The following is a 27,422-nucleotide window of genomic DNA, read 5'->3' as shown; positions in this document are numbered from 1 at the left end:
ATTATATTTATGACTATGTCACCGCTTCGGTTACTATAACATATGGATTATAGCAATCATAATAAATCATCATAAAATCCAATTTTTGTATTAATGGTTAAATATTATGGGAATGTTTCAAGACTTTTAAGTTTTTTAACAAAGTAAACGTAGTTTAAAATAATTAACATTACAATCATCAAAAGTAATTCAACAATTAGATCCAAACAAAAAATACAGAAAATTTGCTATTTACTTATTTTTAATCTTAATTGTTCTTTCTGATTAGAATGTTAATTTAGACTTGTTTGTGCGCAAACCATAAGTTATCATCCTTTTATTAATGCAAAATTGCTCACAAATAGGTTGCAATGACTATGATATATTCATTTTCCCATTATGATAACAACTCACAAATTGATGACTAACGAGTCATGTAAAAGAACAACACAATCATCATATATGGCAACAACTCAGAATTCAGAAATGTTACAGGGTTCCTTCTCAAGTGGCATGGAAATTCTATACTCCTTTTTTGAATTATACCAATTTAACATTTTATATACCAAAAGTAGAAAAATGAGATCTAATGAGTCTTTGTTGACATAACTTATCAGTGAAAATGACGAAGTTAATCGATTGCATCCTCAGCTAAAAATGACTTTCCACAATAATTTATGAATGTTGATTGTTGAAAACTCATTGCAATTTCAAGAATTAAGATGTAACGAGTAGACAACAAATTTTGCTCACTTAAAGTTAAACACCAGATTATGGCAGCTGTTGTCACACGGGTAAGCACAGTCAATAGCTTTGACAACTTCTCGGTCAAAATACCAGTCTCCAACAGCTACTGCAATTGGCTGCATTATAAAAGATTATTATTATTTTCTGAGGCCAATAAACAAAAAGCGGGAAAGGCAAAGCTTGAGAAGTGAATATTAATATTTCATCCAAGGAATTAAAGTGTTTGTTGTTGAACTAATCAAATTTGTATTTTCAGTGAAAATAGTAATTTTTGGAAAGACCTGGGACTGAAGTCCCTATAGATATAATTGAACATTACCCCCCATGAACCTCTTATAATTTCCTAAATCCTACTATGTTGTCTTAATCTTCATTAGGTTGGTCTAGGACCATCATGGTCCTATCCTAGTTAATCTCCTACGCCTAGTTAAGTATTATTGATTATTTCTCAAAAATTGAAAAATCGAGTACATGTCATTAATATTAGTTCGGACCATGAATATGTGGTGGATCTCACACTACCGGAAAATTTTATCTATCTTAGAAACAATGGAAATCTAAGTTGAGAATAAACCTTGTCCTCAATAAGGGGAGAGTCATCAGCAAACCATGTCTCCTGTCTCTCAGACTGACAATGAGCAAAACAAGAATTTATGAATAGTCCAGTTTGAGATGACCTTGAGAAGTCTGTAATGTCACTCAGCATTTGATTTCTGAAGTCTGCTTCAAAGAAGAGATATGACATGTTACAAGGGAATCGGATAATTGAGATGTACCTTAGTTGCTACGAATTATTCATGTTAGTAGATATACCATTTATTAGACGAAGAATAGAAATTTTCAAATATGAACATAAATTTCCATGCATAATTCACAATAGGAAATTGAAATAACCTTGGAGGAACTGAATTTGTGATGAGCTACAATTTGCATGGTTGGATTTGCATTCATTCCAAGAGCCAAGGCGGTCAGCAGAAGGTGGTGCTAAACTGGCTTGGACCTGATGAAAACAATGTTCGCATCATATAGAAAATAGTGGTAATGAAGTTAAAGCGCCTATAACAAATAACTAAAGTGTGAACATCAAAGATCATAGTAATTGTTACTCCTGGTTTCTGTTTCCAGGTTTTTAATAGGCTTGTGATAAAAAATTGTACATCCAATTGTACAAAAGAAGAAAGAAAAAGTACCAGGGGACCATTTGAGGCAAAGGGCAAGCTCAGACAATAAATTAGTCAAGCTAGAACTTATGGTGTACATGTCATTGAACTTGGAGGACAAGTGAAGTTTTGTGCTCTTTGTAATTAGTATATAATCGGGCACATCATTAACGTAATACGGGATAAACAATGTACAGAGTCATGTTACCTGCCACACATCATAAGCTGTGTTGAGTAGAAACAATGGGGTTTCAATATGATCGATCAAATTCTGAGGAAAGAAGCACTGTGGGAAGAGACACCAGACGATTAAAATATGAATGTCTAAAGTAATTTCATGTTATGAATAGCATGGCATTCAGAATAAGAATTACCGAAGTCGGGTCTAGTTGGTTGAGACAACTTTTTGGAAGGTTTTTTTGTACATCCTACAATTTCAAAACATCACCCACATGACATATTTGTACAGGTTTTATTAACCTTACGTCAAAAAAATAAAACAAATTAAAGAATATACAGCTAAAGTTGTTTTAGGGACCAAATCTTTATGTATTACCCTGTATGACTAAAGCTGACAATTGTTTGGTCCTTGCTAATCCCATCATTCATGATTAAATCATATATGCCTAAGTTAATGGCATAAATCCTACTAATCTCAACATTGATTATTAATTTTGATTAAAAAATATTTTACTACATAGCTAAATTAAATGCTACCTGCAACTGAACAACACCTCCAAACAGATTCCTCAGTGTGCGTCCCCCAGATACATCAATTCTACATGATTGAATAGATCATTAATTATACCCAATTAGTTTCTAGGCAGGGAACAGTTTAGAGAATGTATAATGGAAAATATAAAACTTACGCATCAAGAAAGAAACCTGCATCACTCAAACATTTCACTTTGGAAGATTCTGGAAATAAGCTCCTGAACTCATCACAATGTATTATGGATGCCAGACCACCCGCAGAGCATCCAGAGAGAAGTGCCTGATATTCATTTGTTGTTTGTCATTGATGCATATGAAAAGACTGAAAAACAATATAAAGAGCAATGGGAAACCTGGTTGGCTTTCTGCATTCCTTTCGACATTAATTCCTCCATTGCAGCTAGCCATATTCTTTGTCCTCGAAATTGAAGCTGTGCAGACTGAAAGAAGAACGATATCAACGCAAATACAATTCCAAATAAAGTATCTTTTCATAAGATCTAGTTTGTCAGCACTAAAGGGTATGTAAGAGAAACTTGTTCACTAGAAAAGATATAGCAAATATTCACAAAATACAAAATAGGTTTGATACTTCTGCATCTTAAATAAATTATAGGCCGGCATACTGGAATTTTATGAACCACTACTATATTTATCACATTCTTAGATGTTGGGTTCTTTAATAGGAGATATGAGAAAGATTTGATAAGCCATGAGCCAACCCATATAAGACGATGAATATGTATGTCTTTCTCCTTATATACTATTCATCTCACTCATCTTCATCCAATATGGGACTCTCAAATTCACTTGAATTTCTATCAATTCCCCCTCCAAATTCAAGTATTTTACTTGTCTAATACTTTCCACAAACAAATATTTTACCGAAAGTACCTTACTCGTCTAATACTTCCCGAAAAATAGCGCCAATTGTTGGATTCGTCGAGGGGACATACCGAGGAGATTTAATGTCTGATTCATGACTCAACCATACCAGAGAGAACGAGACACTACTTCTAACAAAAAATTACAAGACAATGAGTTTACGGGTCTTTCTCATTATATATTGTTTATCTCGTTCATCTTCACCCATTTTAGGACTCCCAACTAACACTTGAATTTCTAACATTAGAGATGGTAAAATGCTACTCCTACACTAAAAAAAACATAAATGTTATACAATATGCCAAGTCAGGGACTCAACATAAAGAAAACAGTTACATTCTTTTCTTGAATGAGGCATAGGTTTGTGGTACTAGCTTTTCTATCAGAAATTTAGTGATTTTGTTATATAGCTGCATTGATTGGATGCATAAGGAACAACTACACTTTCCATGGAAGTATGAAAGGTATTTAATAGCGATTATGTTATATATAGATAAAATTAAAAAAATGTGGTATGTATGCTGGAAATAGCAGATTATTAGAATAAAAAGTATTCTCAATATCTTTAGAATCTTACAATTCATTTCCTTTTTACAAGTTTTTATTATAACAAATAGGAATGATGAGAATATAATTGGTATGATTGTTATCAATAAAATAATTCTTTATTTTCTTACATAGTTCAAGTTGGTATCAAAACCCCTATTATAATAAATTTAAATTTAGGAGTTATTAGAGAGTTATTGTGAGTGGTAATGTTTAATGTATTAGGAGAACAAAAGTCAAGAAGTTAGTATGTTATGTTTTTATATTTATGGTCATTATAGTACTGTGTTTTGTAATAATTGGAGACATTATGGCTTGAAGATGAAAGGCCAAATGTTTGTCTTTTATATGGTAATGTTTAGGTGATATGAAATATACATAAAAGCAAATTTAGATTATTCTAAGTGAGTGTCATTTTGCTAACAAACTCTGGTATTGGGAGTCATGTTTGTGCTGGCTTGTTAATAGCCATCATCGTCGTGATGTTAGTGGTGGGCTAGAAAGGTGTGCCCTACTCACCGCTCCAATAGACAAGGTCGTCGGGACCTCTTGAGCACCAAGGGTGATGACGTCCAATTTGACTCTAATTTGGTCCTTTTGCCAAACAATTTTCTTTTTTGTTACAAATCAAAGTTATAGGAGTTGAATTTTTATCTGTATTTGGTGTAAATCTTGAGGTCTTTCAAACTTTTGTTAATTTTTTCCATCTTGTGGAAAATCAATTTGGAAAAAACATAAAAGAAACTAGGTTTGATAACGGTATTGAATATGTGGATCAAGAACTCTCCAAAATTTTCATCTAATAATGGTATTGTTCATGAGCTAACATGCATTAACACTCCATAACAAAACGGAGTTGCAGGAAGAAGTGTCATCTTTTAGAGGTAGCTAGAGCCCTCTTTTTCTAGATGTTTGTTCTCAAAACCTATTGAGGGAAGTTGTGTTAACTACTCTATATCTCATCAATAGGTTACCTATTCAAAACCTATTGAGGAAAGTTGTATGAACTACTATATATATATCTCATCAATAGTTTACCCATTCGTACCTTAAAATTATCTTTTGTTTCCTATACTTCCAGAGTGTCAAGTCTACATTATCTTTTGTTTCCTATACTTCCAAGAGTGTCAAGTCTACATTATAGAAAATTTGGATGTTCTGTGTTTTTTCTCCACTACTATAATCCTAATCGCACTAAATTAGATCTTAGAGCTCTTAAAGGTGTATTTGTCGATTATCCTCTTTATAGAAAAAGGTACAAATGTTATCATCTCGAGAGTCATCGTATCTATATCACCATGATCTCACCTTTCACAAAATATAATATTTTTTCGTCAACCCCATGGTTTAGGGGGAGAAAAAGGGTTGGGATTTTTGGGTTTTGGAAATATAAGAGATATGTTATATAGAGAAGATTGTCGTTTTATTTTATTCATCTACTTTATATATAGAAAAATGCAACAAAATGTTAAATGTTTATATCTCGATTTTAATTTCATAAATTTAATAATAAATAAATATACTTATATCTTTATGCAATAAGATATTTTTTTAAAAAATGAAAGGTTTCCTAAAACTTAATTTAAATAAAAACATATTAAGCAAATATTCTCAACATGTTTCCTTTCCTCAATATTTGTTTATATGAATTTCAAATTTTAAATTTGATTCTACTTTTTTAATGCTTGATTTCCTCCTTTTTTTTCTTCTCATTCTTGTCTTCCTTTTTTTTCCATGAGATCACATCATTTAATTTGACATTCTTTATTGTATTTTTTTTCTTTTATCAACCTCATATTCTTTGTCTATTATGTATTCCATAGTAGTGACATTATACCTTTGGTAGATGATAAAATATAGTTTTTTGAGGCAGTGGAACTCTCTTTTCTATCATTACCATACCGATATCTGTAGGATATTGTTATGTTTTATAATCATTATAGTGTTTAAATTGTAATAATTGGGATCATTATGGTCTATAGATGAAAAGTTCTATTGTTAGTCCTATAAACTGTAAGGCTTATGAAAAATGAATATACACCATAAGCATATCTAAGTGAGTGTCATTTTTTAACATATCCAAGTGATGAAGCCACCACAAATGAGATAGAACCAACCCATGGTGATAAAAAAGAAGACAAATTCTTTGGGAAAAAACATCAAAGAAAAAAACTCACTTCGACTCCGGAGCAAGAAGAGTTATCTAACTTGGAGGCGAGAGGCCTTGATGGCAACAATGAGGTAAGAGTCATTGAGAATTTACCCATTATGCTGGGAAAGGGAAAAATATTGGTTAAATATCATATTTCTCAATACGTCTACGTTGACCATTTCTAAGCTTTATTGTTGTCATTGATGCCACAGAAATTCCTACGTCAGTCCAAGAAGCCATGAGAAGTAAACATTGGACTCAAACGATGAGGGATAAGATGGATACATTAGAAAGAAACTCAACATGGGAGATTGTTGTCAAACCAAAAAATAAAAAGGCATTAGGGTGTAGATGAATATTTATAGTGAAACATAATGTAGACAGGTAAGTAAACAAGCATAACACTAGATTGGTTGCAAAGCAGTATACTCAAACTTATGGAGTTGTTTATGAGAAGTCTTTTTCTCTTGCAAGAAAGAAGAATATAGTTCAAGTTGTTCACGCTCTGGTAGCTCATTTTGTATGAGAATTACACCCGTTGGATATGAAAAATGTCTTTCTTCATGGAACTTTAGAAAAACAAGTGTACATGGATATTCCTCCGGGATTTAAAACTCACTTAGGAAGAAATAAGGCAAGTCTCCTAAAGAAGACCTTATATGGTCTTAAACAATGTCCAAAAGCATGGTTTGGAAGATTTACAAAAGCAATGATTTTTTTAGGATATAAGCAAAGCCAAAGGGATCATAATTCATTCAGTTACAATACAGTTATTCATAAAAGTCCATGTTTTTGACACTAACCTCATCTTCGGCATCTCCACTGAAAGACGCCCCATCACAGTACCGTAACTTAACTCTGTTCCAATTAAAGAAATCTGTCCATGGAAGATTACATGTAGAAAAATGAAAGAAGACAGGCTTGAGTATGTATAAGTTGCAGCCTCCAGGAGGGAAGAGTTTAAATGAACTAAAAAGGTAAAAAAAAAAATGCATGCATGCTTAAGGTAAAGGGAGAAACCAGGGTTTTCTTCAGGTTTGTTGCTCAATATTCCCGTGAATGGTATTTGATTTTCCATGAATTTTGAGGAACCACGACGAGTATTTTTTCTATAGACACAATTTCTGATGGTATCACACCATCCTCCCCCCTGTAGGTATTAGAAAAGTATCAGTATGGTTGAATAAGGACTTCAGATATTAATTTTTCTATACAGTGTGCCTTCTTAATATAGGCCAATGAGTGGCTATAACGATGGGGGAAAATTTTAGAAACTATATCAAACCTCGAACATTCTTTACCTCCAAATGAACAAGCCAACTATCTGCACCAGATCCAAATCCACGATCCAAATGGTAACCAGGCAATGTTCCATCCAAACAGACTGGCATTATAGGAAAAAAAAAACGAATTTTCACGATTTCAAATCAAGTAAGAAAATTATGCATGAGACTATATTTAAACTTTTCAATTTTGCCATCTATTACGAAAACTCAACCAACTCAAACAAGCATCATACGCATAATGAAGTCTATCCTTCGAGTATCAGGTCATTTAAAAAGCATATCCACAGTTCCATACAAATACGGGGCATAATCAGACAGTAATAGAAAAACCAGAAATGCATTGCAGAGACAAATAGGATGTTTGCGTGGAGCTATAAGCAAAGAATTTAAGATATGGAGGTGAAAGGTCACTCTTCATCTAAAACGCCACCATGGTATCTCATAACTAAGAATCCCGATTATAAGTGACCAATGTCCAAGAATAAAAGAATTGAAAGGAGAAAAGCAAAGAAATGCAAGTCTGGTAAATAGAGAAAACATTTGCTCAACATCTCGTGCATAATTTAAAGCAGAAACAAGAAATGAGGGTTAGCTAGAAAATGTAAGTTTCGTGTAATAACTCAAAAGTATATTAATTATATGCAAGACTCATAAAGAAATCAATGGACTAAAACTCATGTTTAAACCCACAATAACCAGCAAATCAAAGATGATGCGACACGATACAAAAAAAATGCAATGTGAAGTACCAACATCAGAGAGGCTCAAAATGCAGTTTTCAGCAAGAAAGACGTCACACAAAGAAACCACTTAAAGAAAATTAACTGAGAGAAAGAGGGAGAGACCAGCTCCTTTAGAATGAGCTTCTTGAATGAGAGTGAGGTCGACCATAAGAGGTTGAGGTTGAGTTGAGGAAGGGCGAGTGGAGACGACACCGTTTTCTAAGAAAGAAAGCTGAGACAGTGTCTGAGATCCGAAGGAGAAGATCCCAGAAACTAAGCATGCAAGTTCAACGGCTACCAAAAGCAGCTTCATTGTCATCATCTTGATGAAGCTGACCACACTGTTCTTTCAACTCTCCTCAGTTATTCACCCATTCAATTTATCTCTTTCCTTGTCTTTCACTATTTATTTCCTTTAAATAACAACCCTTGGCCGTTTCTCTTCGCATGTGGACCAAACAAAAGCTACCTTACTTCTCCTAAGAAACCCAACACAAAATATGGTACACCCATCTCCTAAATTATGTTCTTTTTCTTCACACAATCACCATTCACGATAATAAAGTTTAATAATTCTTCATGTCTTCAAAATTAAGCTACATCTCATTTTCTTTCTGCCCCTTCTTTTGTGTTAATTTGTGGGCTATAGGAAACAAAGATTATAAAACAACACAATGATTGTCATGACTAGTTGAAGAAGACACTGACGGAGCCAATCACGTTCAATTGTATCAATTGTTATTAAAGGGTATCAAGATTTTCCTGCTTGCTATCATAAAATCCAGAAATTACGCTTCCCGTTTAGGCTTTCTTTGTTTTATTTTACCAAATATCATTCATTGTATTAAACAATAAACAAATAGATATTTCATTATGCTTTGAGCAATGAATATCCGTTTTTAATGCTTTAAATAAAATTTCTTGATAATATATACATCATTTTAAATGGACAGATCCGTATCAATGAATGACTAGAGAGAAAGTAAAGTGCTGAATAATTAGCTTTACTTTTTCCGGGGGCAAAAGCAATGTAATGCCTAAAGTTTTGCTGTGCCCACCACGTACAACGGGAATTGATTCTTGGCAAAAGGCTACCACACCTCTATAAACAAATAGGGTCTAATGGTTTTAATAGTTATAAACCAAACTCTATGTCTAACAATATTTAAAATACATTAGAAACTACATATATTTATTATTAGAAACCACATATATTTAAAATATTTGATAAACCCTACTTCAGCAGGTTGGTTTTAACTTTTTATAGGAAACACCCAAATTCAAAATCATCAAAATGAACTTCTTTTTATCAATGTGGGGCGAATAAGCTTTTAGAATTATGGATCTGGGTTTATTCTTTCAAAGACTAAGTATAGAGAGAGAAATCATGTATATTTGAGAAGAAGTCATTCCATAGGATAACTTTTGACTTCTAAGAGCAAAGCCGTAAAATCACACAACAACTTCTTTAAAAGTTGAAATCATGTCAGTTAACTGCGACTAATATTAATTACACTTAATTAAAGTTGTGAAACCAGTATACAACTTTAACACGTTTTTCAAAAAGGTTTTCAAAAATAAATTGAAATTAACTCGTGTATTCCTGTAAGAATTTTGGTTTATTTTTTTAAAAAAACATATACACTGAAATTGTGCAAGTGAGTAACGACTTTCATATAATTTTTTTGTGCAGACATCATATCTCTTTAAATTTTTTTAACTTTTTTATTTGTATAAAAGTGGTACTTAACATATAAGATTTTTTTTCTCAATTTTAATGCATCTTTTACTCTGTTTTTTTTTTCTCAAATTTTACGGCATCTTTTTTTTATTTTTAAGAGCATGATTTCTCTTTTATTAAGATTTTCAACTCTTCCATTCTATCATTTCCTTTTTATTTTAATATTTTTAACTTTTTTGCTTTTTTTAATTTCTATATAAACACACTTTTTAATTTTAATTTTTTTTTCAATAATTTGATTAATTGATATTTTCACATTTTTTATGTTTTTTAAATTTTTAAATAGTTAAACTTTGTATGTTGAGATATACTTTTTTAAATAATATGACAAATGAAGTAAGAAAATTGTAATTTTTTTACTTTATAAATTTGTTATACTTTATTTGTACAAAAATATTATTTATTTTAAGTATTTTCCAATAATTTGATTATTAAAATTATAAATATAAATTTTATTATATATATATATATATATATGAAAATTGTAAAAAAATATGAAAAAGTTTTAATGTTTTAATTTTAATTAGCTAATAAAATTGTCAAAATTATTTTTAAACAAAAAATATTAATAAAAAAATTAATAAAATTGAAGTTATATTCATATAAGAACTTCTATAAAGCAATAAAAAAATTATTTAAAAACTAAAAAAAGCATAAAAATTAAAAAATTTAATTAATTAAGTCATTATAATCAATTTAAAATAAAAATATGCTTACATTATTTTATTATTTTTTTATTTATGTAGAAGTCGTGATTTTCTAACTTTTTTACTTTTTTTAAAAAAATTGATATATTTTTCTATTTTAAAGTAATTTTTAACAATTTAATTAATTGGTTTTCAACCTCATCACCAAACATTAAATATTTAATTGCAAAACATTCAATAAAAAAAATTTAAACATTCACATCATAAGAGAGAAAAAAATTAGTTCATCAAAATAGATATGACTTTCCAAAACCAAAACTAATAAATTAAATTCTAATCAAAATTGCAACTTTCAAATTAATAAATGTTTCTCTTCGTCCAAGTGAAACTAGCGTTAACATATAATCAATAACGCAAATCATTATATAACATAAATGCATAAACGATTGTAGAAGAGTCTAAAGAAAATAAAAAGTTTTTCATAAAATTTTGAAAGTCTCTAATTTTAAATAGTAAAATCATATTTTAAATTTATAAAACTACAATTTCTTTCAAAAAAATTATTCAAAACAACCTTTTTATCATAATATCTTCCAAACTCTATGTAAAAAATAAAGTTTCCTTTTAAAATTCTTTATCCAAACACAATCTTAAAGCATCAATCACCTTTCAAATAATTTGTATTGGAAAAACTCTAGGCAACTAATGTTACAAACGGGGAGGGAGAAAATTTACTCCCGAAAGGTGCTCGAGCAAAAAAATTAAGCTTCCCACATATTATTATAATTGAAAAAAAAATAATTGGGGAAATAACTAACCTATGCAGACACTGAGCCACTAGATAAGATATCATTTACATCACCAAACTTATAATGTTTGTATACTTCAAGCAGCAGTTCCCTACACGGGACAACGGCCCCAATCTTGATGCATGCCAAAAAAGCACCGGAAAGCTTTCTGTGAAGACTATAGGCTTCATCAGGTGGAGGAGTAAGCCTGTGCTTGACCATTGTTGCCCCAAGATGAGAAATGCTTTGAGTAATGTTGTTTGATCGGAAATCAAAACCACCAGATCTTGAAAATGGCAAACCCACAATAAACCCAGCTTGGACGTGGGCATCTAGCATGACATCTGATTCCATTCCGCTGAGGAACCCAAGTCTCCTGGACATCTCAATGACCCCATCGCTATCACCATTTGCACATGCTAGAACCTAATCAATTATGCATAATAAACAATAATAAAAATCCAGAAGAATTTGCTGCCCGGCTTAAAATCCTCACTTTAGTTACTAGGATGGGACCCATAAAAATTGTCATGTATAAGTGCAATATATTGCCATGTAAACAGTTTGGGATACAAGTTATGAAAAGTTACGTATATTTATAGCATTTTTTTTATCATTAACATGTGTATTATGATAAAGGCAAGTCCGACAGAGTAAAATAAAAATTAGACATAGGAAACAAAACAATGAAGATTTCAAACCTCAGCTTAGTTGTTGATATAGAGAGATTAATTAGAAAGAAAGAGAACCAACCATTCTTAGATAATCATCAACGAATACTTTAGGGTAATCCCGTGCTGCTCCAAAATCAATTAGATTGATGATCTTTGTAGCTTCATCAAATAAGAAATTACCCCAATTAGGATCGGTCTGCATTAAAAACACCCTCCAAGTTAAGAAGAGATCACAAAAATCGTGTGTGTGAGAACTATGCACAGATAGAGTGAAGTTTTTCCACTTAAATCTTAACTACTGTCATATTCACTCAAGTCTTTTAACAATTAATATATGTTTACTTCACTTAGACAACACCTGAACAAGATAGCTAAACCAAATTCATAAGGTACACTTCAAATTTCATATGCATGGACCGGAATTCTCCGATTGGTGATGCTATAGTCAGTATGTCAAAATAACACAGGGCAGAATAACATGCCTGCATAAATCGGAATACAAATAACTCCATCAGTGTGAGTTCTAATAACTTTTTGCCAATATGATTACGAGTTTCCTGGTCCAGTGACGCCACTTTGTCAATTGTAATTCCTGTAGCAAGAGAAAACCACCCCACGTTCAAAGACAGGCAAAATATTTAATTCACAAGAATATCATTCTATTTATTTCATCTGAATACTGTAAACAGGTTGATTGACACACTAAATATGAAATCAATAATTCATAAATATTTTTCCCCCAATAGAATAAAAAAATTGAAGTAATAAGGAAAGCATCCCTTCTTTGATGAACGGGACAAGTAGCATCTCTCAACTAGTAGCAAAGAATGATTAAAAACATCATGGGCAAATTTTTGTTCATAAAACTATCAGATTAAAGGAAACAGAATTTCTCCAAACATAATTATATAATTAATTACATGAAGTTTCTTTTAGTTAACAGATATTTCTTCTCACTTTTCATGAATTACAAAAAAAGAAAAAAAATGATTGAGTAAATGGATACCAAATAAGATTATGAGATAAAAGAGGAGCATCTACAGGGAAAATATGCTATCTAATCTGGAAAACTATATCCTCCACACAAATAATAACTACATATATATGTTGAGAGCATTGCCATCTAAACAGGATGTCAAATGCAACTGCATCGAACACCACATATGTTTTTATTCTTTTACATCACTTTAAGTGTGTAGGCAGGCTACGCAAATTATGGTACCAGAAAATCACATGTAAAGATGTATAGAAAAATGCATCAAAAAGAACTTGTTAAAGTTCTTATAATTACCAAAAACAAGCTCGGTAGTTAATACTCTTCTACTTGAAATAGCATCCACAACTATTGGAACATAAAATCCATCGATCCCAGCAAGAAGATCTCGAAACCTCTTCTGATTCGCTGCCTCCAACCTATAATCACACTCGCGCGATAATTCTTCTTTGGCCACCTAGAAAAATTACAGGAAGAACTTAAAAAGCAAGGTTTAGCATATAGACATATACTTGTCAAATTATGAAGACATTTTTTTCTACATGATATAGGTAAGAGACTCCAGATCATGGAAAATTAGATGGATGGTTGAAAGGTGAAGAGGGAAAAAGAAAGAGGTGCTAATTCAAGAGTTGAACAAGTATGCACACAGATTAAACTATAACAGATTGAATATGGTTTAGGATTTCACTGATGAATCAGAAGGCATAGCACTCAATGAAAGGAAGAGACGGGGCTAAGGGATCCAAACCCCTAAAGACAAGACAGAAAATGTGTGGGTTTAAAGACTATGAAAAGAGAATATTGATTTAAACATACAACTAAAGATGTCTGAATTAATTGAATTAATATTAATAAATACGCACCTTTATAGCTCTGTCAAGATAAAGTCCTTTAGGAATTAGATTTGTGTAGTTTAAAAGAAGCTTCACATTGTCAATGTCACTATCAATGCTATCTGCAACACCAGGGTACTGAATTTTCATTGCAACTTGCATGCCATCCTTCATGACAGCTTGGTGCACCTAAATTCCATGAGGACCCGCATTAGGCAATATTATTAGACTACGCAGAAGCGCTTCAATATAAAACTGCTTGATATTGCTGCTAGGACAATTATTTGAAAAACAAGGAAGTTTTGAACTTTTAATTATTTGAAAAATAATTATAGATGCAGAAATTTGGCATGCAAGGAATAAAAACAAAATAAAAAATGTCAAAAAGATGGCATATCTAAGAAGCAAATGTGGCCAGCTGAATCTCCTTGTGACTCCAATTCGTTGAGGTCTTATGCAGACCAAGGTGGAGGACTCCTTTATCTGGTTATGTGAACCTTTTGGGTCAATATTCAGTTAACTAAGCCTATAGTAGGCCAATGAAAAGCAATCTAATTTTAGCCTCGCGTTCTTTGTCTTGGCAATGGATTTGGAAACAGGCTGTCCAATAAGAAATCTCCATTCTTTTACCATTTTTTCACAATTCCCTCCCACTAAATGAGATTTTATAGAGAATCAATATCTTCTCATTCCACCACGTGTAATGGAGCACTTCAAAAGACTATAATTTAACGTTTGTATGAATGTGATTATGCTCATCATGCTTGCAAAGTTTGTGTGTTTGTTAGTCAACCTGATTTCCTCATGATGGACCTGCACGATTTTCTAACAAACTTTGTTCAAACCCAATGTAGGTTAGCAGTTATGTTTCTCATAACACCTTGGTGGCTTTGGACAGCTTTTGATCTCGTTCACAAGGGTGATTTTAAGGACCATATATACACTTAAATATAGTTTCAAGAAATTAATCTCCTATGACTGACTATTATTCATTCAGCATATTTTTAAGGTGGCCAATTTTTGTGCCAACTGGTTAGCTAAGGAGGGTGCCATGTATGATGAAAACTAATTCGTGTAGACTGTTCCATCATATCAGCTTTAATTGCGTCTTTGGGCAGATGTAATGGAGTTTCTATTAGAAGTTAGCTTGATTCTTTACTTTTTCAGATGTAATGTACCAACTCCTCCCCCCACCCTTAAAAAAAAGCAGCAAAAATACCTGGCCAATACTTGCAGCAGCTATAGGTTCATAATCAAAACTAATTAATTTTGATGACCAGCCAGGACCTAATTCAGAATCTAAAACTTCATTAAGCTGGCTCTTTGGCATCACATCTGCACCTTGACGGACAATTTCTAATGCAGCCAGAATCTGCAGACAAAGAATTAAGAGTTTACATTTAAAGTTAAATAAAAATATAAACAAAAGTAGTTTACTGATTCCTCAATGCAGAATACTTTTAACAGCTAATACGACAATCATAACCACAATAAAAAATCAGAAATAGTATCAGTTTCACAACTTAATTAGCAAGTCTGGGATGACAAGCACCATTAACCATCCAAAACATAATCATGGAAAATTTCCTAGTTAGAGGATTTTTATCCATTAATCAGACTTAGGCAAACACTGAAAGCCTATTTAAAAATTCAATCCACTAAATACACTAAGGACATGAGAGATCACTGAATTTATTTAGCAGCAACTCTTTCCTTGCGTAAATAATTGAAAAAAAAAAAACAATATCCTTGTTTATATAACCATAAATAGTTTACTTTAATAAATTTCATCATTCAAATTTCTGTTTTTTTCTACCTTGGGAGGTTTGAGAATGTGCAGAGAAGACTAGTAAAAGTCCAAGCTAAGAGAGTAGATCAAAAGGGGGTAGCTCTATCACTAGAGGTACTAAGATAGTGGGGGCCAAGAAAATCTATAGGTGAAACCATTCAGTATTTAGAGACTGATGGTTTGTCTGTGAACATGATTCACAGTGGAACACTATAACCAATGAAAAAGATTGGAAGTTGTTTCTACTAAATAAAATGTCCACTGCTTAGATTTTCATCACTGGAAATAATATAGCAATGAATTTATAAATAACAATGAATTTCAATTCAATTAAATGCACCCTTGGTACCCAACTTCAGCTAAAATAGGAAGACATAAAAAAACAATCCAACTTATCATCATCAAGACACCATCATATGCAAGATGCTCATCCAAGATAAAAATGTTCACATCATACCAACTAGATGAGGCTCCTCTAAAGTAAACTTGTCTTTAAACCATGCAACGTGTCTCCATCCTTCACTTAATTAAAAGATAACTGTAATCTTCATAAAGAGACCCCTACTTAACACTCTAGAGACAATCAGACCTAATAAGATGAGCCTTTTAGATACCAATTAAGCTGCAAGCATAAAAGGCATGTCACATTACCGGAGCAGGAACAAGAGATTCGTCCTGTATGCTCAACATCTGCCCAATTTTGAGCGCCGCTCCACGCATTCTACACAGTGCAAGAGCCAAACGTTCGGCATTTTTTTCAGACAAAAACGGGGAAAGTGCAGATTGGTTGCCTTGCGAAATAGGCGTACCAAAGGCAAGCCTCTTTGCAGATTCCTGAAGTGTCCCCCACGCAAGACCTGCTCCTAGCCCAGCAAACCTACAAGCGGATGATAATAACACCAAACAAATGACTTAGAAATAGTAAATGCGATTCATCACAATCCACACCAAAGAAAGCAATGAATCATATCCAAGTGATGAACTGTAAATGAAATCAACCAATACCAACCCGAGAGCCCTAGAAAATGGTGTTGCGGGAACCTTCCTCTCCCGGGGCCTTCGTTTCCTCAACGGCGGCAAAGGTGCCACTTCCCCACTCACACCTCGATTAACCGTTTCAGAAGAAGTCACAACCTCACTCTTCTCTTCCTCCGCAGCACAAACATTTGCATCGGAAGCTTGCCGATGATATGCGTCGGAAGGAGAATAAGCAACACCGTCATCGTTTGTTATTGGTGGTGTTGTTGTGGTCGTCTGTGTTGACTCAGATTGAGAAGGATTACCGTCGGTGAAAAAAACAACGGAACTAGACGCAGTATCAGCACGGTGCGGTGTAGGGTTTGCGGAGGGTGGAGAGTTGGGAAATTGGCGAAGGTTTCCTTTGGTGAGGCCGGTGAGATCGGTGGCGGAGAGGAGGGTTTTCTTGATTAGGGTTTGGAAATCATCGGTTGTGGCGGGTAAAGAGCGCTTGGCGAATTCATTGGCAATTAGGGAGACACCGTTGAAGAGTCTGGTGAGGTCCCTGAAGGAAGAAGCCATTACTTTCTAAAGAGATTCAGAATCGTCATTTCATGTTCCATTGAGTAGTGAGTCTATTCGCTAAGGAGGCAATTCAAGTTTAGTGGCTCCTTTTGAATTCATGTGCCTAAACCAAACACCTGTACGTGGCCTCTGTCTCCTCCATCAAACTAGGAAGGAAGGACAAGCTACTGTCATTTTTTTTTTCTTTATCAATTACAAGTATCTTCCTCGTCTTCTCATATTTCATATAACAACTATTTTCTTTAGCTGCTGGTTAAATTGAACACAAATAATCACACCAAATGAAATTTATAAACATAGATTTTAACTTTGTAAATTCAATCCATGAATATTTAGTATAAAAATATATAAAAGTTAACTGTTTTTAATAACCAAAATATCTATAAAAATGGATATTTAGTATAAAAAAGTGTTTTTCAATAAAGGCTTAATACCTCTAATGGTCCCTATTTTCGTTAGGTGTATTCGATTTGGTCATAGTTTTTTCTTTTTTCTGTTCAATGTTGTCGCAAAGAATGTAATTTTTGTTCAATTTAGTCCTTTTTGCAAACGGAGTTGCACAAGACTAATGAGATGACATTTAACTTCTGCCACGTCACCATCTTCTTCAACCTTCAGCCTAAACAGAAACCGAAACCCTAGCACCGCCACTAAACCCTAACGCCACAGCCGCCGCAGAGATCGTCTAAAGTCACCATGATGCCGTGAAGCCGCTCCTGCAGAGAACCATGGCAGCCATCACGCGCAACCTCCATGGCCACCACCACCAAAGTCGCGATCTCTCCCAAATCACAAAACTCTCCTCGGGTCGCCGCGTTACCCAAATCACCTCCGCGCCTCCACCAACACAGGATTTTCTCAAGTCGCCCACCCAAACCGCCGGAAACAGAGAAAGTTGAATTGCACCACCCAGACCACTAAGTCTTCACCGTCAATAATGTCGCAAGTCACCCTAATCTCGAACTCCATTCGAATCTTCATTCTCGCGCATCAGCCGTGAATCATCCAAATCGAGAGCTTCATCGTCAACGCGACAATCCTTGCCGCCGTCGCGCAAAGCCCCAAGGCCATCATCTTCTCCAACCTGCAGAGAACCACAATGAAATCCAGAAAAATCCCAAATCAAAGAAACCTAGAATCGCGCCGCTGCTTGCCTCCACCGACCACCATGAGTGCTTTCTTACACAACTAGGTTCGTCTTCTTCATGCTACCACGACCTGCATAATTCGCGAAATCATCCTCCATTAAAGCAAAACTGCAAGCAACATTTTCCTTCTTCTCGCGACGTAAGCACATGAAGGTTTCCTCCAAATGCAGAACCCTAATTTTGGGTTGAAGGTTGAAGAAGATGGTGACGTGGCAGAAGTTAAATGTCATCTCATTAGTCTTGTGCACACCTAGACTGTCTTCGTTAACGATTTAAACGCGGTTTGCAAAAAGGACTAAATTGAACAAAAATTACATTCTATAGAACAACATTGAACAGAAAAAAAAAACTAGAACCAAATCCAACACACCTAACGAAAATAGGGACCATAGAGATATTAAGCCATAAATAAACAAAGGCGAAAGCAAACCAACAAACACAATGAAAATGGATGAATCCTATCTTTATAGAGAAGAGGTCTTAAAAGTTAAGGACAACTTCAATGCAAGAATAAGGATGGAGCTTCTTTATGCATTTTCATAGATTTTATTTTAACTTACATTTTTTTTTATAGAAATATGAAATGATTTTTTTTCCTTTATTTTCTTTCTTCTCAACCAACAGATTTCTCTTTCTCATTTCCTTCATCTATGACTTCTTTTTCCATCAAAGTGTTTTCCTCCATCTCTCTAACGATGCTCCTTCTTCTTCCATTAAAGTTTCTTTTTCTTCCTCCAGCTTTATTAGTACTTCTTTCTCCATCAACTCTCTCTCCTCCACTCTTCACCTTTTATAAAAATAAATAAATGTTTTAAATTCTACAATCCAAAATGTATTCTTTATTTTATATTTCAAAATATACAACCTAAAATATAATTTTTTATTATAAATTATATAATTCATAATATATTTTTTATTTTTTATTTTTGAATATTCAATCTAGAATATAACTTTTCTAATGTACATTCCAAAACTCAAAATGAGAAAAACGATAAAATTGAAATTTCCAAGGAAGTGCAAGAAGAAATTATGAAAGTACAAAAAAAAGTTATTGAAGTTGAAATTTTATAGGTTGTTTCACACTACATCTCCAATTATTTCATCCTACACCTCTAAAATTTTTAAATGTTTTTTTCACTCAATTGTCCATTATGCGAAAAACAAATTATTATATTAAATGCATATGATAGATATACTAGTGTTATAAAATTAAGGGTTAAATATGTTTTTAGTCCCTAAACTATGAAGGGAATTTGTTTTTAGTCTTCTCTTTCAAAGTAAGGTACATTTTAGTCCTCCTCCTTCAAAAAAACGTTAATTTTTTATCCTCCGAGGAGAACCAAAAATTAAGGTTTTTTTGAAGGAGGAAGACTAAAATGTACTTTACTTTGAAAAAGGGATTAAAAACAAATTCGCTTTATAGTTTAGGAACTAAAAACATATTTAACCCTAGAATTAAAACAATATTAAATATGATATATATATATATATATATATATATATTTCATAAACAAATTGCAATTTCTTGTGGCTTAATAGTCGTTGCACCAATAAACATTATTTATAGAGGTGTTTATTGTCCTGATTCTTTAAGATTTTGAGAAAAACATAAGTTTAGCCTTCAACCAATTAATCCTTCCACAACCATACATCTTTCTTCATAACAAAAATCGGTATCATATCATCCTACATATAAAATATAAAATACGTACTTATTATTTATCTATAATTATATACATGCATAGTAGTAGTCATTGTGAATACTACCAGAATCATCTCAATATGATTACTAAAATCATGATTTTGAACAAACCATAAGTCACTTATTTTATAACACCAAGCTTCAATGTTTCCTGCTTAGTATCCATATAGTTTATGAGATCAAATTTTTTGGTCATCTATTATAAACAAATAAAAAATCATATTATTAGAAAGACAAACATAAAAAATAAAATAAAAAAAGTAAGAAAATATAACAATGTAATGAACCTCAAACCAAAATAAAACACTATTAATTTGGTTTTGTTTAACTTTCACAGAAACACATTAGACAATAAACATTAAAATATTCATAAATGAAAATTAAAATGTTCATAGAGGGACATTAATGCAATGATGCATACTGGTCAAAATCATAAATAAGGTTTTTTATGGAAGAAACCTTTAAATACAAGGTTAATTAACTATTGAAATCACATATCCTTGATTCACTCACAAGTTATTTTTCTATAAACATAATATCATAAATAAGCATTGATTTTGAAAGCTGTTTTTTATAAATATAATATCATAACTGGTGACCTAACTGGTTAAAGTATCAAAAAAGCTAATTTTGATACAATTAATTTGTCAAGAATGTATGTTATGATCATGACAAGAAATAAATATTTTTGTTTGTTTTATTTTTTTTTCTGCAATATTTATGAGGTGACTACAATGCAACCCTTGTATAATAAATCCATGGCAGAAAACTTCAAGATTTACATTTAAACCAAAAACCTCAAAATACTAAAATTATGCATATTGGTCACCCATAAATGAAAATCCTTGTTGTGGACAAAGGAAAATAAAAAACTTACCCAAATTTTCTTCCTTTCTAGATTTGACAGTTGACACATGCAAAAGAAGATTAATTTGAAATCTAAAACCCTTTCCGTGGACAAAGGAAATAAAGGTGTTCTTATTTTTGGCAGTTAACATTTCAAAATCCCTTCTCCATGACCTACGGAACAGCTTACAACAATGTTACCTTTTCTATGCTTCATTTCAAAAATCTTGTTTCATAATTCTAAGTGGACGACAGTTCACAGGAGTGTTGACAGAAAAATAATGAATAAATGACAGAAAAAAGTCATAATTATACACACTTATCATTGAAAGAGATATGAGTATGTTGTAATTTTTTAACATCTTATTTTCTTACATTAGACATTATAATGGATTTTCTTATATTGTGGGAACGCATACAAAATGCCACATCTGATGTTACATAGTTTTAAACACGAATTAAATAAATCATTTAATTTAAATTTTATAATTGATTCAATCACACAGTTACAAAGTGCAGAAAGTTTAAAAATGAATTCATGTTGCTTAAAATTCATATTTTTTTGTTATCTCCAATTGGTTTTTATGTTACGTCAACCTCTATTTTATATTTGTCGCTTTTAACTTATGATTTAAGAGTTTGATATTTCGTTTGAAAGTAAGCCTGCAATGAATCTATTATTGCATATGTTATTATGAACATATATTCTCATGCTTCGGTATTTTTTACAAAACTAATTTTAAGCCATTGCAAATTACAAATTTAATTTTCTCTAATCAATGCAACGTTTCAAAATTGAATTCTTATCTCAATTTTTTATTGATTAAAAACTTTTTTTAATATACAAAAAATAGTATTTTAAAGATAAAAAGATAAACAACACAAAAACTCATAAAAATTTGGACTCTAGAAAATATTTCAAGAACATATGTTGTTATTGTTTCGTATTAATTAATGAAAATACGTTCTTTTGTGATTACTCTTCGGTGTAACATTGTAACATGATTCTTCCACTTTTAAGACATCTCTTTAAGTTAACGGAATGGAAAATATTAATAGGGAATATGTATTTTTTTCTTTTGCCAGAAAAATTATTTGTTTAAAAAAAATTAATGATTTAGACTTAAAATAATTTAACAACCTACAGTGTATAATTTTGTCCTACAAACTCTAAATCAATATTTCAAAACTTTAGAAGGAACTTTTTGTTGAAGAATTCTTTAGATAGTTCTATCTAAAATGTAAATATTTACATGATCGGTGAATATGATTTATATTCAAAATCTAATTAAAGTCAATGTATCTAATAATTTTTTTATATTTGTTTTAATTTAAATTCATAACTAATATTATACCTTCAATACATGTATGAAAATCAAGAGAAATAATTAGAAATAAAAGATAAATAGGGTAGACCTTTTATATATGGGATTAGCAAAAGAAGAGAGGAGAAAACTTACTTAAAAGCCGTCTTAATTTATTTATTTTTATTTTTTTGTTAAACAGACAATCTAAGAGGAAAGTGCAACATTATATTATCGGGAACAATATTTTGTTCTTTTTAGAGCATAAAAAATGTTTTATTTCTACTTAAATTAAAATAATTCTGTTTCATAGATTAGAAATGGATATTTTGTATAAGTATATCACACATGACTTTTTTTCATTAAAATTTTAGAAAAAAATAGCTATATAAATATGAGTACATATTAATCCGAATAACCTAATATTAATCCATTTTGACATCTCCATAAGCATATAATATTTTCAGACACTATCAATTTATTTATATTAAACACTTTTCTTGTGTGTTTCATATGTTGTTCACCTTAGCCTACTCATTGAAGTGGATGTCCCTTCTTTGGCCATTTTGGCACATACTTTCACATCTTTATATTTAAAACCTTCACATGCTAATCTACTAATTAAATTCTTGAAGTGTTTTGTTACTTAGCATCACCCGAAACTTCCTTTTAGTTATCATCAATTTACATTATAAAAAGAAATCTCACTTTATAAATCAATTTTAACTATTTAAAAGAATGTAATAGAATTATTTAAAATATATTCTAAGTCAAATAAGGTTATTATCTCATAAAACACATGTTAGATTATGCAAAAATATTTACAATATAAAAAAGAGAGTTAAGAATTTCAATCAATTATAAATAAAATTAAGTTATATTATATTATATTATATTATATATATATATATATATATATATATATATATATATATATATATATATATATATATATATATATATGACTTTTTTTGACAATTTTTTTATAACAACTTATGGGATAGCTTGTGATTAGTTCGTTTTAAATATACAAACCAATAAAACAGTAACATGTAATCCATTGTCAAAAAATTGTTAAAAAAAGTCATAAAATCATATATATATATATATATATATATATATATATATATATAAATAAGGTGATAATTGAACTTTACTTTTATTTATATATATAAATAAAAGTGAAGTTGAATTATCACCTTACAAACATAAGCTTTATAGGATTAAACGGTGCATAACACACACGTTAAAACCTAATACCTAATATCCACAAAAGGAACTATCATTTCCTCATCTAATACACCATAGATTAACTATTCACACACTCTTCAACTAAGTTTTTCTTAGTATACTCTCTAGTGTATTACATGAAAGCTATTTCCATTATATATTATAATTTGAACAAATATCTATTTATAACTTACTAAGGCAATAAGTCTAAATAAATATTTTCATTAGTTTTATAAATATTTGAAAACGAGAAATAAAATAAGGATAATTAATAGAAATATAGTTTGTGAAACTTAACCAATTAAACTTGTTATTATTAAAGGTTTAGAATTGTGTGGGTCCATCGTGAGAGATTTACTTACTCCATTCCATGTTGCCGTGGCAATATAAACCACATCCTCTTTAGTGCTGATGATTCGGCTTCTACCACTACCAGCCTAACATCGTCACATGCATGGACGGTGGTGGCTTCTGTTCTGTACGCAAAGGACATTAAATTAAATCATAACATTTTTAATGGTCCTACGTGCTTTATTAATAATCATACACACCAATGATGCTTTAATATATATATATATATATATATATATATATAGTTATATTCCATCATAGCTAAACGAATAAACCTCTTCTTTTACTACCCAATCTTTCCTTGGTATGAAAATCTGACACCCACTAGCACATCCTATGAACCAATTTATACAGTTTTCTTCAAGTGAAGCATGTGGTGGAGATAACACACTGTCAACATGCATGGAGTCATATATATATATATATATATATATATATATATTTTGTAAGTAAATGCAAGTATCAACTCCTAACTATAGGATAGAAGCATATAATGAAAAATGGAGCAGTTATGGAAGAGAAAGTGACTGAAAAGGAAAGAGAGATGAGAAAGTCTTACATTTGAAAAATGACGATGCTCACCACCTCAGAAATAGTTTGTCACCTCGCACATTATGCGTAGTGGTGGGGTCCTCCTACAAATTCATATATACATAAATGAATAGATTTTGTAAGCCACGAACGACCATTTCGTGCAGTAGAGGTATTACATTGGGACACTCTAGTTTACTTTTGGGTAAAGGTACTGTTACGTTTAGTTTCGTGCCACTTATTGCATTTGTTTTTATCTCTCTTCATGTTAATGTTCATAAAGTCTAGATATTATTTTATTTTAAATAGGTTTTGTTTATGTGGTTCGAACTGCTAGGCATGTTTCAACGCATTGATTATTTAACACATAACCCATGAAATGACTAATACTTACTAACTTGCTGTTTTTAACAACAAGCAGATTCGAGTGGAGAGTATCGAACTATAAATTCACGATTTGGGTTAGTAATCCTTTCATCTACTTAATCACAAGTGTATTGTTTTTAATACACTACATAGAAAGCACTAATCTTCTGCTCAAATTTGGTGTGTTGATGCTTAAACTTTTCTACTCTTGCTTTGAAACTTTTGCACTGGGCATGTTTTAGTTGGTTTCTATTTCATACTTTTTTCAGTTGCTCATATTCTTGTAAGATCATCAAAGTGCAAATATAGTGCTCATTATTCACTGTTATTGAAGTTTGTTGCAGATTTGAAATTCAGCTAAGATGGACTCTGCTCTCAGGACTGTTGGAGTCAAGTACGAGTGCTTGCTTTTTGGTATGAATGGTGCAACTCTATAACCTTTTAGCCTCTTCATTTAACTTCCCTCCAGCCACCTAGAAAATTTTCCATTGAAATATTGGCTCAGTTTTATCTGGTATTGCTTCAGAATTAGCAAACGTTAATTCAGAATTCAAGGCTAAAAGAAAAGAAAGAAACGGAAGAAAATATAGAATTCAATTTGCCTGTTTCAAAAGGGGAAAAAAGGGTTAATGATGGTGTGTTTCCCTCTAAAATAGAAGATGGAACTAATTTCTAATTCCAAATGTTTGTCACAGATATGGATGACACTCTCTACCCGCTGAGCATAGGTCTCAATTTGTTTTGTCGCAAGAACATTCAAGGTACATATTCTAGTGTTATAACAAAATCTTACACAGTCTAGTGTTCAGGTAATCTCATGTGATACAAGTACTATAGTTAACCAATCTTTTACTTTTTGCAGAGTATATGTTAGAACACTTGCATATTGAAGAAGATGAAGTGCCAAAAATGTGCTTGGATTTGTATAGAGAATACGGAACAACTATGGCAGGATTGAAGGTATGAAGATTTGGTGCTGCCCTTATTTTTCTCTTCATCATACTTCTGAAATTGATTCACTGTCAATTATATATGATCTCAGTGAGTTTATACAGTTTGAAGAGAAATCTTTTTCTACCATGTTTCCTCGCAGGTCCTTGGTTATGAATTTGACAACGACGAGTTTCATGCTTACGTTCATGGAAGGTTACCATACGAGAAACTGAAACCTGATCCAGTATTAAGGAATATTCTGCTTTCCATGCCTCAACGTAAAATAGTATGTCGAGAAAAAAAGTTAAACCTTATACATTTATAAGTTTGTTCAGTGAAGAAGAGCCTTCCATAATATCCTTTGACTTGAAAATGTTATTTCCAGATATTCACCAATGCAGATCACGCACATGCAGTTAAAGTTCTCAACAGATTGGGTTTGGAAGATTGTTTTGAGGGCATCATATGCTTTGAAACACTTAATCCTAACAAACAAATCAATTACATGGATTTACCGAATGATAATCATGTTCTCACAGATTTAACAGAGAGTGGATGTTTCAATTCCCAGACTCATATCCTCTGCAAACCCTCTGTGGAAGCCTTTGAAGCTGCTATTCGGATTGCTAATGTGGATCCGAAGAAAACAGTAAGATTCAGCACTACCTAAAAGCGACATAGGATTATTACTTATGGGGTTATTTATATTATTTTTTGTAAAACTCTTGGAATCAATTCATAACAGTTCTATCCTATCTTCTGCAGATTTTCTTTGATGACAGTGTTAGAAATGTTGCGAGTGCAAAAGTAGCTGGACTTCACACTGTTTTAGTAAGCTCTAGTTTGCAATCTATGCATTTTATACAAGAAATTAAATAACTCCACATTCATGTTCATTTGTTATGCAATACTGCAACGTAACCTAACAAGTAATTGATGGCAGTTGGGTAATTCAGATTTGGTGCCTGGTGCTGATCATGCCCTGAATAGTATTCACAATATCAAAGAAGCATTACCTGAAATATGGGAGATTGAAGAAGGCAATCAACAGCAAAAGATTCAACCCCCAGCAGTGGAAACCATGGTCCTAGCTTGAGTTTTGCTTCGACGAAAGATTTTAGCACACTTATCAAGCAATCGCGGGGTTTCAACCTAAGCTTGTGTCTATCTAAATTTACAATAAGTTTGAAATCTCTCCATATCATGGCGATGCTTAACTATATAAATCTTCAAGTTGGCACATTGAATGGATGAGAAACTTGTAAATGTATATTGCAGAGCTAAAAAATGGAGGGAGAAAAAAATATACTAATATACTAAATAAGGTTTTTCGTAGGTCTGGTAAATGGTAATACGAGACATGTGTGTTGTGTATCTCTCAGAAATCAATAATTCAGACGCATATAATCATATCAAATATCCATATTCTTACACTCTTTTGAACTTACAATCCTAATTCACAGTTAGAAAATTGTACTGCACTTCACTGTTAAGATCAAGTATATAGTCAGTTCACTAACCTGTGATTCAAGTCTGTCAACATCCATTTCATCAATGAAATCTACTGACACATCATGGAATTTCTCTAACCATGGAGTCTACAACATACATTAACATCGTTTACTTAGTAAGGTCAAAACATTAACAAATTTTAAGTGGTGTGTCTGTAATGGTTAAAATGGGAAACTTTTGGATGGCTTAGCTAAGCAATTGGGCATTAAAGTAAGTGAATCAACATTCCCATAAATATTTGTGTATAATGATGGACCAGAAGTTGTTGCAAGTGTATTTTGTCAATTTCATGTAAGA

At 31.9% G+C, this 27,422-nt stretch overlaps 3 protein-coding genes across 10 annotated transcripts; 1 reads left to right on the top strand and 2 right to left on the bottom strand.

Moving 5' to 3' along the window:
* Positions 1 to 416: 416 nt before the first annotated feature.
* LOC108326489 (pectin acetylesterase 6) lies at positions 417 to 8,818 on the bottom strand. The gene is made up of 12 exons (XM_017560020.2): positions 8,315 to 8,818; positions 7,485 to 7,567; positions 7,204 to 7,333; positions 6,987 to 7,060; positions 2,954 to 3,040; positions 2,756 to 2,880; positions 2,604 to 2,664; positions 2,261 to 2,314; positions 2,095 to 2,172; positions 1,621 to 1,726; positions 1,301 to 1,446; positions 417 to 842 (listed from the first exon to the last, which is right to left on the bottom strand). The coding sequence occupies exons 1-12, from the start codon at positions 8,511 to 8,513 to the stop codon at positions 729 to 731; spliced, it is 1,257 nt and encodes a 418-aa protein (XP_017415509.1). The 5' UTR covers positions 8,514 to 8,818; the 3' UTR covers positions 417 to 728.
* A 2,411-nt stretch (positions 8,819 to 11,229) lies between these two features.
* On the bottom strand, positions 11,230 to 17,393 carry LOC108326527 (protein ABC transporter 1, mitochondrial). Its single transcript, XM_017560081.2, has 8 exons — positions 16,670 to 17,393; positions 16,312 to 16,537; positions 15,091 to 15,243; positions 13,902 to 14,060; positions 13,333 to 13,492; positions 12,524 to 12,633; positions 12,121 to 12,237; positions 11,230 to 11,793 (listed from the first exon to the last, which is right to left on the bottom strand). The coding sequence occupies exons 1-8, from the start codon at positions 17,197 to 17,199 to the stop codon at positions 11,398 to 11,400; spliced, it is 1,851 nt and encodes a 616-aa protein (XP_017415570.1). The 5' UTR covers positions 17,200 to 17,393; the 3' UTR covers positions 11,230 to 11,397.
* A 7,242-nt stretch (positions 17,394 to 24,635) lies between these two features.
* On the top strand, positions 24,636 to 27,046 carry LOC108324134 (uncharacterized protein C24B11.05). Of its 8 annotated transcripts, none has more exons than XM_017556971.2 (8): positions 24,636 to 24,775; positions 25,015 to 25,103; positions 25,376 to 25,441; positions 25,543 to 25,640; positions 25,774 to 25,899; positions 25,999 to 26,262; positions 26,379 to 26,444; positions 26,557 to 27,046. In XM_017556971.2, the coding sequence occupies exons 2-8, from the start codon at positions 25,043 to 25,045 to the stop codon at positions 26,707 to 26,709; spliced, it is 834 nt and encodes a 277-aa protein (XP_017412460.1). In that variant the 5' UTR covers positions 24,636 to 24,775; positions 25,015 to 25,042; the 3' UTR covers positions 26,710 to 27,046. The 8 variants fall into 8 exon arrangements, with proteins under 8 accessions (XP_017412460.1, XP_052731534.1, XP_017412462.1 ...); XM_052875574.1 differs by having other exon boundaries at positions 24,637 to 24,775; positions 25,015 to 25,094; XM_017556973.2 differs by having other exon boundaries at positions 24,638 to 24,775; positions 25,025 to 25,103.
* The last annotated feature ends 376 nt before the right edge of the window (positions 27,047 to 27,422 follow it).

This window comes from Vigna angularis, chromosome 3, assembly GCF_016808095.1.
Source record: "Vigna angularis cultivar LongXiaoDou No.4 chromosome 3, ASM1680809v1, whole genome shotgun sequence".
NCBI classification, from domain to species: Eukaryota; Viridiplantae; Streptophyta; class Magnoliopsida; order Fabales; family Fabaceae; genus Vigna; species Vigna angularis.
Note: the sequence above shows the minus strand (reverse complement) of the source record. Positions and strands in the feature narration are given on the sequence as shown.

Coding starts and splice junctions, on each gene's coding strand:
- LOC108326489 (XM_017560020.2), bottom strand. CDS start 8,513: ATGATGACAATGAAGCTGCTTTTGGTAGCCGTTGAACTTGCATGCTTA. Junction 7,568..8,314: donor AGCTCATTCTAAAGGAGCTG/GTCTCTCCCTCT, acceptor CTATAATGCCAG/TCTGTTTGGATGGAACATTG. Junction 2,665..2,755: donor GCAGGTTTCTTTCTTGATGC/GTAAGTTTTATA, acceptor TCAATCATGTAG/AATTGATGTATCTGGGGGAC.
- LOC108326527 (XM_017560081.2), bottom strand. CDS start 17,199: ATGGCTTCTTCCTTCAGGGACCTCACCAGACTCTTCAACGGTGTCTCC. Junction 14,061..15,090: donor CTGCTGCAAGTATTGGCCAG/GTATTTTTGCTG, acceptor CATGGAATTTAG/GTGCACCAAGCTGTCATGAA. Junction 12,238..12,523: donor TTGTATTCCGATTTATGCAG/GCATGTTATTCT, acceptor TTTTTAATGCAG/ACCGATCCTAATTGGGGTAA.
- LOC108324134 (XM_017556971.2), top strand. CDS start 25,043: ATGGACTCTGCTCTCAGGACTGTTGGAGTCAAGTACGAGTGCTTGCTT. Junction 25,104..25,375: donor CTTGCTTTTTGGTATGAATG/GTGCAACTCTAT, acceptor TGTTTGTCACAG/ATATGGATGACACTCTCTAC. Junction 25,442..25,542: donor TTGTCGCAAGAACATTCAAG/GTACATATTCTA, acceptor TACTTTTTGCAG/AGTATATGTTAGAACACTTG.